We start from the raw sequence: 15,549 nt of genomic DNA on the forward strand, positions 1-15,549 counted from the left end.
CTAACGAGCCTAAAGGAGTCTCATCTGCATTTGTCAGATGGACATTTTGCTTCCAAGTGCATTGAGTTCCTACTATGCATGTCTGTACTCTCATCTTCCAGTTTTATAATACTTCCATAGTAATATTGCACCAGCTGTTACAGAAATCTCTCAGTGCCTGTATTTTTTCTTCTTGTCAGTTCAGCTGTCTGTCATTTTTTTAGCATCTCAGAAAATAACTGCTGTTTTATGAATTGTGCAACATGGCTTTTTTATGCATACATTCTGAGGCTTCCAGCATTCTTAACGTGTCTGTGTTTTATTTCTGTTCATTTATTTTAATAGTTCCTGCTGCATTTGCCACAGCTATGTCAGTGGTGCAGCACCTGTCTCCACCCCAGTATCGGCCCCATCCTTCTCCCAACAGCATACCACCTGTCTCCAGACCTGCCTGCCCATTCAGTGACCTCCTGGTGATCTCTATCTCTCACTCTCCAAGGAGAGTGCTCTTCCCTATTTGTCATTGAGAGTTGGTGGAGATGGCAGGAGAGTTAGTGGACTAGTGGCTTGAAGCCTGCTTTGGCTAGATAAAGAGGGTCATTGTGCAACTTAGAGTCACACCACTGCCTGGCATTGCTATCTCTACAGTATGAGGCAGGGTCCAGTGGGGAGGGCAGTCACATTGTTGACTGGCCTTTTCCTGGGTCTAGTCTAAGCAGTGATGTGTCAGGAGTGGGGTACCCACTCAGTACCCCATCCCAATGTTCTTCTTCCTTGTATGTGACCTCCTTCCCCTCTTTGTTGTCCTGTTATCCCCATAACCACTTATTTTCCTTTGTCTTTCTATCGGTATATTCATTGCCAACCACCCACTTTGTGTCACCACCTGCCATGTTGGTCTTTGACTACATTTTTTGTTTTTTGTTTAAGCCTGCTTCCATATGTCAACCCTCTTTCTGTCCCCTGCATTCCCCTTTCATTCCTCTCCATCTACCCTTTTTACAAAAAAGGGCACCTGTTGCACAAAAAAAAAAGTATATTATTCCTCCTTCTTATTCCCACTCTTACCTTCCCATCCCTGTGTCCTTGTGTATGTTTCTCTATTTGTTGTCTCCCCATCACTGACATTCCTGTACTGCATTTCTCCCCAGTTCTGTAAACAAAAGTATACATAAACATTGCTGGCAGCCATTAACTGTGACTTCTAGCCTGTCTTATAGAACTGCAAAGTAGCATATGTGCACAGTCATAGTCATGCGGATACTAAATGCTCGATAGTGGTGTTAATGAAATACCTAGTTGCAATTTAAAAAACAAATCTATCATCACTGGCCCTGCCATTTCTGCATGTGTGTTTCTTGATTCATTTGTGCTTGAGCAGCAAAATTCCTTGTCAGTTGTTAATTACTTTTGAGCCACATTGTACCTCTCAGCATTTGTGCTGTCTAGCCTCTGCACTGCAATGGAAGGCATGATTTTGAATCCCGGGGTGGATTTTTTTTGTTAAGGTTCAGAGTGCATTTGCTCTTTCACCTTTGAAGGTTGGACCCTAGTGTATGGATGTTTTATAGACAGTTGTGACAGTAACGTTCCCCGAAAGTTTCATGCAAGAATATAGAATCATTTTCGATCTGGTGAGATAAGAGACAACAGTAATATCCAGAAACAGCCAGTATTTTGGGAACAGACCTTTCAAAAATGCTGTGCAATTAAGGAGTTAGATGTTGCCCTGTAGCTTCCTGGATTATACTATGACATACTTCTGTCCTTTCTATGGACTGATGTCAGCATGTAAATTGAATACACGGATTTGCAGTCTGTCAGTATCAACAAAGCTCCCTGAAGAATAATAGAACTCAAAATTAGCCCTTCACCCTTTTTCTTCTAAACGTTTTCTGCTGATAATTAAGATAAGTTTTAGTTAACCCAAATAAATATCCCTTTATACATTTTGAAAATGAGGATAATTCATCATAATATTCATATTCACCCCCTCCCTGAGATGTATCATTTGTACACATTACAGACTGTATGGTACATTGTTTAACTGGCTTTTAAAGGATTCCTTATTTCCAAGTAGAAGATAAAAGAAAAATAATGAGGCTGCCAAAATCAAAATGGATGGCCATCTCCGCAGCATTATTAAGCTTTTTGTGATGTCGTGATGCACAACCAGCAACAGCTAAAAGCACTGATAAGATATATAAAGCATCTGTTGATAAACAGGAATCAAGATTCTACAGTGTTTTTAGGTTCATATGTGTATAGTAGGCTAACAACCACCAGGGCCCTTGTAAGCCTAGCCATGCAACCCAAATGTGACCCACACATTTGATTTATATTGGGGGATGATTTGCTGACTGCCTCTGTCCATTAGAATCATAGTTGCCAGACCAGGGGTGAATTTCAAGTTACCTATCCATTGGTCCTTGTTGCTTTTAAATAGGGTTAAGGAGGAACTCTGCTTCACATAGATGGGGGGGCTTGTTCCAGAGTATGGGAATTCTCTGAGAGACACAGCTGCTTCTCCAACATGCCCTGTTTATGTCACAAGCAAAATTTAAGTCTTTTTAATCTAGTAGTTCTGATGCTGTTTGTTTTGCAAATGTGCAGAAGGTTAACTGAAACAGGGTCCAGTGATGCCTTGTATAACAGGCAAAGATCACCTCTCAGAAGTCTGTATGATACCAAATAAGGAGACTGGGTTTTGAGGTGATCAGCATAGAATGTTGTGATAAATCCCTGTATTCTTTTTGTAAGTAACCCTTGTGGACATTCCAGTTACTCTATGTGTGTGATAAGGTACGTAGTAAAAGGGCATTATACTCTATGGTGTGTCTGATGAAGGCCAAGTACAGTGATATGGCCACCTCTCTGGATCTAGATGCCATGCCCTTGCTTATAAGTTGATCAACCCGGAAAGATTTTCTTGCTTCATTGGACACATGCTGTTGAAAACTAGGTTACTATCTACATGAGGTCCCAGATCCCTGACTAGTGAATCAACTTTTACGGGTCTTTTATTGATGACAGAGTTAACTAGGGTGGCAGACTTCCTAAAAGGTATTGTAATGCATTTCTTGATATTGAGTTTTAAGCCATTACTTTGGCACCAAGCATTTATTTGTGTTAGACCTTCCTGAAGGGTAGTCTGTTCCTGGGGGGATTCAGCTGCTGCTCCCAGTTTGTAATCATCTGCGAACTTGGTTAGCCAGAGACCTTTCACATTGGCTTTGACATCCAAGAAATAGATGCCAAAGAGGAGTGGGCCTAGCACAGAGCCGTGGGAGAGACAACTGGTGAATGACATCTTTGTGGAGATGGCTTTATGATTCTAATCTCCTGGGTGCTGTCAGTGAGCCAACTAGCTATCCAGTGTGTATGTTTTAAAAAGGATTTATACCTAGTTCTGTAAGTAGAAGAAAAAACAGACCTGCGTGTTGTTGAAGGTTGCCCAAAATAAAAGCAGAACCACAATGTAATGAAATGCGAGTTTACCACCACAAGCTGAATAAAACTTCTTTAATAAAGATTTAAAAGGTTAAAAGATATGGCAAAAGCAAAATTCTGTAGATAAAAACCTCCAAGGCACACAGGCAAATGAAATGAGATAAGTGCTTTCGGACATAGCCTTCTTCAGATCCTGTTTTTACTAAGCCAATCACTCTCACTTAAGAACAATTAACAGCCAATCCTTTCTTAAGCATTAGTCAATGCCTCTTTCCTCTGCCCATAGATAACTTAGACTATCCTTCCAATTAATAATGGAATGAAGCCAAGCCTCTTTTATTATTTATGATTAAAGAGGAAAAAATATAATAATGGAAACTTTGTAGTAGTAACAAGCCACTGGCAAGGGTTAAGGATTACGCTAACATTTATATTCCATCTAAGACTGCTATTTTGGAGCTTAAAAAATTGGGAGAAATAATCAGCTCCATAGGGAATATTAAATCTAGTTGGAGACTGGAATTTGATTTGCAACAAAGAGGATGTATTCTGGAGGGTCTAGGAGGGAAAATACACCAAAAGAGGATAGATTTCTGAAGAAATTTATGAAAATGTTTGGTATGAAAGATGTGAATTCAATAACAGGCACTCAGAGCAAATTTACATATTATTCTCAAAGATACAGTAATTGTACTAGACTTGACAGAAATTATGTTTCACAGGAACACGATCATTTAATTGAGAACTTTGAAATACTTCCAGTAACTATCTCTGATCATGCGCCAGTAATTACCAAGATAAAAATGCAGGGTAATGGCACTTCCCCACTTGCCTGTTAAACAAAGAGGAATTTATGGAATTGACAGTGGAAATATCTGGAGTTGTTAGGGAAGATTGAAAGTACTCCAGAGGTTCTAGCTTGCGAGTGGGATAAAATGAAAGTGGAGTTTAAAAACAGGGTGGAAATAAAAGAAAAAGAGATCTGGTTAAGAAGTAATAAGAATTATTTAGAGGGAATGACAAAAATTAAAGTATTACAAAGTAAGAGGAATCTCACAGAATAAGAAGATGCAGAGCACTAAAGAGAAAATAAGGGAATACCTGGATAATATGCATGAATTTAGAAAGACTGCCGTTAAACAACTGTTTTTACATATTAACTCCAGAGCACAGAAACTTTTTGCACCAATGACTTAGACAACGGAAAGTAGAAAGGGATGTTGCTAAACTTAGGGAGCCTGTGTTTTGTGGAGGGAAGGCAAATATTTGATAGTATTAATAGAACAATGATGATCCAGAGGGAAGCAGAATGTAAGAAAATAAAAATATTGGTGGGTCTTGATGCAGAGAAAGCATTCAGTAAAGTAAGCTGGGATTTTATGAGTAGGGCAATGGAAGCATTTGCATTTCCTGATACAACAATAAGGTTAATTAGAAGGATATATGAGAGAGCAGAGGCAAAAATAAAAACAGAAGGGTTCCTCTCTGATAAGTTGTGTCCGAAATGAGGAATCAGTCAGGGGGTGTCCTCTTTCACCTTTGATGTTTGCATTATATTTAAAATCATTTGCAAAGAAAATAAGGAAATACTTGGTATGGTGTTTAAAAAAGGTGGCATTATTTGTGGATGATATTATTTAGCACCTGATGGAATCAGAAAAGGACATCTCTGAATATTCTGAGACTGTTCCAGGTTTTTTGGGGAGAATATAAAATTAATGAAAATAAAACAAAGGCTATAGCTGTAAACTGTGTACCCACATATGAACTGGTTCAAGAATACATACATATATTTATGGGGGCATGATAAAATGAAGTACTTATGAGTATGGATTAAAAGTATTCTGTTATGGCGGCTAAGGATATATGGGAAGAGACTAAACAAAAGACAAAACAAAAACAGAGAAAATAGATTTGGATTTGCATACCAAGATGCAGATAGTAAAAATATTTTTAGTTCCTTTCGTTTTATACCAGGTCAGGAATATTTTTATCAACCAGAGGCAAAGTTGTGGATCATAATTAATAAAGAATTGAAGGATTTTATTTGGGAAAGGAAGAAAGCAAGGGTCAGTTGGGATAAGTTGATCCTACCAATAGAACAAGGAAGATTAGGATTACACTGTTAAGGCCCGTATACATAATACAAGCAGAAAGCTGCAATTCAAAGTGGAAAGAGATGATAATGAAATGGGGTAATTCAAGAAATAAGGAAAGAATGGGATTTTGGATGCAGATCCTTAAGGAGAATAATATCAGTTACACAGAATAGTTTATTTAGAAAGTTGAGAAAGTATGCTAAGAACTAAGCAAACACAGGAATGGAAAAGAGATTCTGCCAATAGGTTTGACTGCAATTAGAGCAATTATGGGTACAGACATTAGACAAGAGGGGGCTGGAATTTACTGGAGGAAGATGGCAAAGGAACCAAGGTATTGGGAACAAATAATTAGAGAAGGAAAGGTAATAGAATGAAGAGGCCAGGAAGACATTTGGATTGCAGGCTAGTGATTGCCTTCCTTATCAGGGATTGATATCAGAGTATCAACAAAGAGAAACGAGATAGGGGATACTAAATTAAAGACCTGCACTGGTAGAGTTTTTAATTGAATCTAGAAGATAAACTGCTGTTAAAAAAAGAGATAATTAGTAGAGCATATTTAATATGCATGATAATTATAGGAATCAATAAGAAGAGGTCAGAAAAAATTGGAAAGTGAGATTAATTTTACAATTCACAAAGAAACAATGGGAGGACATGTATGGCTCTCAAATGTGTAACATATTGTAGAAGATTTAGGATTTTTGCCTGGAAGTGTTTACATAGATGCATTTATATCCCAAACAGACTCCACAAAATTTATCCTTGGGTAGCTGGCAAATGTTGGAGGTGTGATGGAGAAAAAAGGGGTAACTGGGAACATATGTTTTGGGGGTGTAATGAGTTGTCAGACTTTATTTCTGACAGAATATTTTGTATGGAATTTTTACTGGGCAACAAATGAGTGTAACTAAGAAAATAATTTTTTGAGCTGGGATACAGGATATGAATTGCCTAGACATCGTAAGACCTTGTTAATTTTAATTCTGGGGTTTGCCAAAAAGCAATTATTAGAAAGTGGAAATCAAAATCTAAACCAGCTATAATTGAAGTAGTGAGTATTGTAACAAGAGATAAAAGAACAGGAAGTTGGATATTTAGAAAAAGGGTAGAAGTAAAGTACATAGAAAAAAATGAAAGTTGTAAGAACAGTACATGCAGAAAAATGTTTTAGAGGAGGAATGAGGTTTAACAGAAGGCAGGAATTGAATATTTTTTGCAATGTTGCTTAGCTTATATGATATATAACTATAGACGTAAATTATAATGTTTGTAGTTGTGAACTTGTTAATCTGGTTTGATTGCTTTTATATAAATGTAAGTTTGCCTACATCATAAGTAATAATTCAGTAAAGATATTAAAAAAGATAGTGGAGATTCAGTGTATACTAACAGATCTTTTTCCAGAAAGAGGCCATAACAGCAAAATGATTTCTAAAAGCTATGTGATGCATCTTATCTACATTTGCCTGGTTCCTTATGCAGTACTACATGAGAACAACTTCAGGGTATCAGTCTACTGATTGTGCAGATATTGATTTCTTCTCAGTACTTCTCAATACATTAAAGGAAGAATTCTTGTGGTGTACATATCTAAACAGGCTTGCAGTAGGGGTGTCACCTCTGCCTTCTTAAAGTATACATTTGATAACACACTCTTTAAAACATAATTTGCAAGGCTGCTTCAGCAGCTTGACAGCTGGTCTCTATAATTAAAGTAATTTCACATTGACCTGAAAAAGCTTATCATCTTTGCAAAGACTTACTGAGAATTAGAAGTAATATACTAGACAATAAGACACAATCTTTAGTTTCAACAGTACATCTTTAGATGTACAAAAACCAGTTGGTGGATTCTTTGAGCAGGTAAATAACTTTATCTCTTACATGAAAACTGGTTTAACATATTTTTCAGGACAGTGGGCTTATAAGGGAGTCTTGCAGAATTGATTCCCTTTACTGTAAATCTCAACAGCCATCTCCAAAACTTTGCTTCCTTATTTTTCATTAGGCAATGTGGAATTTGGACACTTCTTCCTTTCATGGGTCTACCCTTACTGTAGGCCTTCCTTCCTTCTTTCACTAATCTAGAAAGTACTACTAAAGTCAAAGAGAAGAACCATGTTAACACCTCTTGGTTGAGACTAATATGTTTTTCTTTTCCTTTTTGATTTACTCACTGTAAGTGTATTTATTTATTTATTGTATTTGTTTCTTGGGATTGTCCGAATGGGCCATGCAAGACCCCTTTTCAGTGCAGGCTTAGATTAAAAATCTCCATAACAAGCAGAAAAGAACTATTTATACAGTACATCATTGTTAAGCTAGATACTTACAGACATGCATACAGAATAAACACATCTTACATAGTAAATGCATCTTACAATGAGATAAAAATGTATTATGAATCAGTCAGTAGCTATCAAAAGTAGTTTTAAGATTTGATATTAATGACAGTTTATAAGTTCCAAAGTAGTAGTAGTGTTGATGTTAGGAAGGTAACTGGTGGTGTAGGCATTTGTGTAGGAAGAGAACTTGAAGGTGAGGTAAGAGAGGAATATGTAATTAGAAGAGATTAGTCATGAGGGATAGTAAGAAGTAGAGAGGAATATGTAAACACAGAGTTATCTGGGCATAGTCTGTGGCAGACCTATGCAAAACATTGTTATATTACTGCAGTATGATTTAGAGACCGTAGTTGCAGTTGTGATTATGATTTTCTTTTGCAGAAGAGGTGGACTGCCGATGTGGGGGTTGCTGTCTTCCCACTAGTAATCTCTAAATATACTACCACTAAAGCTAAAAATTTAGAAAAAAAAAAGAAATTAAGTTTATTTGGGTTTTGTTTCTTTGAAATTAGTGTATTTAAAGATCAGGAGTGTGAATCCCCTCATCAGGGGGTACCAAAGGCACAGTTTCTTTGCAAAAATGCTGCAGATTTAGTTATGTTAATTAATTACTGTTGCAGGAAGTTTTAGTGATGTTTTTTTCTGGTCATGAAGTTGTGCGTTGATATGCCTGACCTCAGTAATGTATTATAGATGTCATTCCACATCACTGTTGCAGAATTACTTGCGTTGGGGATCTCCTGCCAAGGATAGCTCAATGCCCAGACGGTATACCAAAGCCTTTTAGTACTTATAGACATATATCACACACATGGCGTAGAGTATAAAGGTAACACACAGACGTCCAAACTAAGAACTTCTTTGCCGTCAGTCCAGTTTAGAATGCTCCAAGGAGAGAACAGCATGAGCAAGTCTTGCTTGACTCCAGACTGGTGCCTGAGCAAAGTGAGAAGGCAAAGGTGGGCAGGAGGGCAGAAGTAATTTACAATCTCCTGGCGGTACATCCATCCGTAAAATGGTCTTGTAGGCATTGTGTATCACCATTTTCTGTCTGACTAATGCTTGTTGTCCATTTTGACTGGTGACTATATGCCCAAGAGAGGTACACTACAGGCAATTACATTTGGAAGCTGTGTCCAGTAGTGTCAGTGCTGCTCATACCCTGGTTGAGTGTCCAGAATTGGTTTATAACCAGCTTGCACCCAAGAAGCCATTCATTTCTTCTGCCTGGTGTTTGGTGGTTACAGTTGACTCTGAGGACTCTTTTAATAAAGACTTTCCAGCTTCAGCAGGGCTCAGTTATTGTTCAGGGCTTTATTTATTTGTTTATTTATATTTCTGAAGTATTGTGGGAAAGCAAGGACAAAAATCACAACTTAGAAAGAGGAGCTTAGTAGGGAAACAAACAGGACAACATTCGGCTTATGTTCAGAGTCATCCTTCAAGAAAAACAGGTTAACCTTGACTGTGCAGTACATATATAAACTACTAGCATCTTAGGAGATTTGTTTGGGAAAACAGAGTTATAAAACTAGAAGTCGGTACAGACTACAGTGGGCATTGTAATATACAGGAAGTCACAGAGTAACATTTAGTACACAAGAACATTGCTAAATAAATCTTTAATGGTCTTAATCAGCAGTTTGGAGTAGAGACACAAATAATGAAATATTTCTCTTTGAGGATGTTAATGCAGATGATGATAAGACAACATAGAAAGAAAGAGGGATTAATGTAGAATCTGTAGTGACCTTCTTCTAGTTAAACTTGTAGGATAGGGGTTTGATTCAGCCTACAGTGTGAATTTTTATTGCTTTATATGTATCCATTCTCAAACATTGAGACAGAAGTGACTGAGGTATTACAGGGTACACTTTGACATAGTCAAATCCAATAATCTTATACAGTCCAGGTAGTGGCTGGGGGAGTGGGGCAAAAAAAAAATACACATGAAGAAAATTGTGCGACTGCCACAAATAGTGAATGTGACAAAGCAGCTGAGCAAGTTAGTTAACACCCAGTATCATTCAGAGCCATTTCTATATGCAGATCTAGATAATTAACCTTAGCTATTTAAAACATATACCATGCTGTGAGCTGATTCTTTGGACTGTACTCAACTCTTAATAGAACATGTTTGCTTATAGGCCAAATCCCGCTTTTCATGAAACTAGCCTATCTAGCCATCGTACTGCAGTGTGCTTGGTGTCACTAGAAAATGTCACAAAAACAGTACATAAAACATTCCAAATGAACTGGAATGAACTTCTGTAAACCATATTTGATAGGTGTTACACTCCTAACCTGACTCAAATTGAGCTGTGTGCAACCTACATTGTGCAGTTACGATTTGAAATAGTTGTATATGTGTCAAACAAACAAAGCTATATCAAGTACCTGACAAAATGGAGGTACATAACAGGAACTGCAGTGCATTCATGTAGTGGGTGACTCCATGAATTTATGTAATCAAATCACAATCTATCAGGAAAGATCATAGCTGCAAGTTATTGTCTGAGTCTGCCCCTTACGAACATTCTGCACTTACCTGGGGGCAGGTGTGACAGAAAGCTTGAGTGGCTGCTGTTGCAGGTTAGGTTTGCTGGTGGGAATTAAAATTCTAGTTCACCAAGTTGTTTCTGTATGGTAGAAAGGATTTTGTTTTTATGAACTTGGACCAAGTATGTTACAGTATTTCTTATTCTCAAACAATTGTTGTCATGCACTAGTGGAAAAGTGAGCTTTATCATTGTATAGTTTCTCCTAGGCTTGGATAGAATGCAGTTTACAAGAATCCTTTTTTTAAACATCTTTATTGAATTATTTCAAACTTAGGCACACATACATTAATTGAAAAGAAAAAACATGTTTGTGTTTTTTTTTAACTCATTATATTTTACATATGTTTTCTTTGTTTAGAGCAAGCAACTGTCTTTCACGTTACAAAATGTGGTATTCATGCAGTGTACAGAATATGTAATTTAATACTGCTTCAGTGTCCTCTTACATTGTACATAGATTGTTATTTATGGAGGCCCGTCAGTAACCAGAGTTTCTGAAATAGCTGACTACCCTCTGTTTATCTCAAAACTTGAACGCATTGGTTTTGGCTCAGGACCCCCTTCCTGGTTCAACAGCTACCTAACATAACTGTCAGTGTTATGACAAGTGGCAGCCTTTCAACTGCAGGAACATTCAAAACAGGAGTACTTCATGAGGTCAGTACCTGGCACCATAATCTTTATTAACAACTGTTTCTCATTCTTACCTCTTCAATGTGATCCTTTGCACTGATGTTATGCTAATCTTTAGGGGCGAATCCACTCATTGTTAATCTGCAGGCTGATTTTATTGAGCTGTGGCATTTGGATAGGTAGTCAGAGCTAACCGTCAGTATTTCAAAGATGGCCGTCATGATACTTGGAACCTCTCATAAACTACAAATAGTTAATTGCCTGGTACAGCACCCTAATGGCTTGACTCCTCATTATTTTTTAGATTGCTTACAGAAAAAAGAAGACTTATTCCTGGCTCATCTAAAGGCATTTTTTACAGTCTCCATCTTATTGACCACTTTGTCACGTAGAGCTGTGGCCATTAATATTCTCATACCAAAGCTGGAGTATTCTCTGCCCACTTTAGCACTGAATTCTAATCAGAATACTTAAACTGCTCAAGTCACTATGAACAGAATGCATAGATTTATCACCTTGGATCACAGGTTTGAGCACCGTTGTATAACTGAAAAAGGTCAACCAGCTGCCACTCTGTGGCAGAGCTTCTGTTTTCCTGTCTTCTCTCACCCTTATTCAGACTACAGTCCTCCAGTATCTCACCATCTTTCAGTAAAAACTTTCATGTATAGTCAGAGCTCCAACGCTGATAGAACTGTCAATCCTCGTCTTAGACCATCCTTCCTTTGTTCTAGCAATATGAGAGGAAAGTTTTAATTAAGCAGGGCACCTGCTTTGTAGAACCATCTATGAACAGTGTGTCATTAATGAAGATAACTGTAGCTTTGTCAGAACTTAATTTCTCATCTTTGGAGATCTTTGCATACCAGTGCTTTCATAATAATGGCTAATTTTCTGTTAGACTCCCTTTCCCCTATCCTAGACCTTCTCTGATGACATAGATGGGTACAGTCCAAGTGACTTTAGTTTGATTAGCTGATGGAGCTTTTATAGGGAAGATGGGTATGCATATCCATGGGGTTAAGTGGACTGAGGCCATCTAATGCTACAGTTCCTCTGAGGTGAGGGTGACGATATAAGGGATGGCCCTGGGACAAACATTAGGCCAGCACAGCATATGTGCAGTAGCCTTCTTAGTGGGTGCGCATTCCTGTCCCCAGAGGAAGACTTAGTGCTGACTTTATACACCCTCATTGATAAGATGCTGCAAGGATTCAAACTGCTGCATCTCTTGGCTCTCTGCTATAAAGCCAGTAGAGGCCAACAAGCAGGCTTGAGTCAGATTGGGAGAGGCTTACTGGTTAGCAAACACAAGACCAAACAGCATGTAGACCTTGGAATACTGCTTAAATCACCCTTACAGATGAACATTTCCATTGATACTAATGTTCTGAGTGTTGCAAATGTTGTATATATTTTGTATATAATCAATCTGTCAGTTTTTGAACTATGTGGTACCAGTTAGTATGTGTGCTTGCTGTCTGTTGGAAGTCATTCAAATTCATTCTGTGCCTGGAATTCCATAATGTGTACTGTTGTGCATAAACTTGCCTACAGCTAAACACTGTAATGTACTTATGAATTTAGGCACGTATACTTGTGTACCCAGACTTTTTGTCTATTGAAACTGCATGTATTTTTCTTCTGGTCTGGGTCATCTCTAACAAGAGTCTTCAGACCAGCCTACATACTCTGTTAACAAATTCAGAAAATAAAATAAGTAACGCATACACAAAATAAAATCTTTCCTGACAGGTGCATCATCTCTAATAAAATAGTTGTTGCTGTTGTGCTAAGTTTGTTTTATGTCTGTAGACTCGACAGAAACTCGTGTATTAATGTGAATTTTTTTTTAATTTATAGCTTATGGTCTAGACAACAGGCCCTCAATGGCCATATTTGAGCTACTGGATTACATTGTAAATGAGGTAAGACATAGTGTTATGTGGTGCAGTGAATGACAATACCAAATAAGAATGGAGGGGGGAATAAATCTGTGATGGTTGCCCTGTATCTGCAGGTTGTGCATGCATGTATGTATGTATGTATGTATGTACAAAAAAAAATATATATATATATATATATATATATGTGTGTGTATTATATTGCCTTAGTCAATTTGATGTTAAATTGACCTCTGTTTTGCAGACACACTTTAGCCAATAATTGTGTGAGATCGTACAATCCCTTGGGGTTGGAGAATATACCTCTTCCCTAGGAATTGTGTGGTGTCAGAGATTGTATGAATAATTAGCAAGGGGTGTAAGGAGCACAGTCCCCCACATGGAGTGGAGCAGAGGGGTTTGCTCCTTCTGCAGAAACACTGCTCGTGTACTTTCCATGTTCTAAGGAGTGACCTGGCACATGCACAGAAACATGTCAGCGTCATTCGGTCTGCATTACTGTGTTGATGTTAGCCACGTTGACATAATGTTGATTCGACAGATGACATATATACACGGTTATATAGTGATTGGTCATCATGTAACACTTGGTCAACAAACAAAATTGAAACCTACACATCAGAAAGTCATTATATCACTAATACAGTACATTAACACACAGTTCACCAAGAAAGTAAGCATAATTTCCTTTTCCAATGTACTTCCAAAGCCAGCCACATTCAGCTCAAATTTTTCTGAATCGAGGCAGTATTATGGGAAGTTTTTTATATATTTTTTTATTTAAGCTGCAGGTTAGACGTACGGACAGTGTTAGGAGTGGGCAGGAAGGCTGATAAAGCTACCATTTCCACTAAGCACTACAGACATTCCACATTACTTCATTCCAGGTCATGAACCCACAGAATAATTTCAAGTTACTGTCCTTTCCTGCTGGAATTACTAGCCTAAATCCATTGTCCCACTTACTAAACCTGCCTGTCTTTACACTGTCAAACCTCTCAGAAGGATTGTACCAATGTCAGTTACATGCAGCTGTCAACAAATGTCTTTTAATTTTTATTGCAATCAGTTGGCTACAAGCTGATAACCTTAATTTTAATCCTGGACCAAACCAGCAGACATTCTCAAGTAATTCTCACATCAGCAAGTGATTCATTGGCTATCTCAAAGCTTGCAGTCTTATTAGTAAATAGGCTCAATTTGAACTGTGGACTACTGTTCACAAATTGAACATAATTGCCGTCACTGAAACATGGCTTAAGCAGGACTCCTTCATCCCCTCATCCATACAAAACAATTATACCTTTTACTGTGAAAATAGATTTGGACACAAACCTGGGGGGGGGGTGCTGCTGCTGCTGTAAGTAAACCAGATCCAGATAACCTTAACCACAAGTTTATTGCTACTTTTAACTCCCAGTGTGACAAAGATCCAAAGTAGAATTTAATACAGTTATAGTTAGGCTTACAGTTTAAGCTGTTTATTGCAGTAGTTTATGTCCTTGTCCAATACTGCCACTATTTAAACTGTTTTACCTTACTTTTCAGTCTTAGTGCAAAATAAGTCAACAATTTTCTGTGTTATAAAAATGGACTGGAGTGGCCAGTTCTATAACCAGCTTGAATGTCTTACTGCCTCACTATAAGGCAAAAGAAACTCATCTCACATGGCCACCAGATCTAACAATAAAAAAAGGCCACTATAGTTGATGTGGTGTTTTTTAACAAGAAAAAATATTAAATTATTAATTATGACAGGCAATTATAATCATACAGTTACGTAAATGAAAATAAACCATACTGACAGTCCCAGCTGTATTTTACATCACACTGTACTGAGAATTTTAGTTGCAAACATTGTATGTCACTTATAATGTACCCAATCATTGTCAGTCATACATTACATAGTTGATTCAAATACTGCCTTATTTTAAACCTCATTCCTACCCAGTATGCATTGTTCCCATAGTTCCCATTTTTTTCTATGTAATTTGCTCCTGCTCTTTTCTAAAGATCCCAATTCCAGTTGGTTTATTCCTGTTACTATATTTACTTTTTCTAGTACAGTTGGTTTAGACTTTGATTTCAGTTTTCTAGTAATTACTTTATTGGCAGCCACCATAATTATGCTCAGCAAGGCCTAACTATATGTCTAAGCAATTCCAATTCTGTATTATAGCTCAGAAAAATGATTTCCCTAGTTAAACCAATTTGGTTACCCAGTATCTCTGAGTAGTCTACAGGGAATCTTTAAAGTCTGCCAGCTCATTACACTCCAAGAAAATATGTTCCCAATTACCACTTTCTTCCCCATCACACCTCCAACATTCACTGTCTACCTGAGGAAAAATTCTCTGGAGTCTACCTGGGGCATAAAAATATCTGTGTAAGCATTTCCAAGCAAACATCCTAAGTCTTCTGGATATTGTTGCATATTTGGCAGACAAACATATAGCCCCCCTCCCCCTTGTTTCTTTGTGAATTAATTATCTAGTCTCTCCTCCCAATTTGTTCTAACCTCCTCTGACTGATTCTTATAGTTATCATGCAGTATTTTGTATGCTCTCCTAAT

The 15,549-nt window shown here is 37.6% G+C and overlaps 1 protein-coding gene across 2 annotated transcripts in view; it reads left to right on the forward strand.

Moving 5' to 3' along the window:
• Nucleotides 1-15,549, forward strand: part of MAP2K1 (mitogen-activated protein kinase kinase 1) — a 1,005,884-nt gene that overhangs the window by 743,690 nt on the left and 246,645 nt on the right. For both annotated transcript variants that reach the window (XM_044077867.1, XM_044077866.1), the window contains exon 8: nt 12,937-13,001. In XM_044077867.1, the coding sequence (XP_043933802.1) occupies nt 12,937-13,001 (65 nt within the window). The remainder of the gene's footprint in view (nt 1-12,936; nt 13,002-15,549) is intronic.

This window comes from Protopterus annectens, chromosome 7.part0 (assembly GCF_019279795.1).
Source record: "Protopterus annectens isolate FY-2018-M chromosome 7.part0, PAN1.0, whole genome shotgun sequence".
NCBI classification, from domain to species: domain Eukaryota; kingdom Metazoa; phylum Chordata; order Ceratodontiformes; family Protopteridae; genus Protopterus; species Protopterus annectens.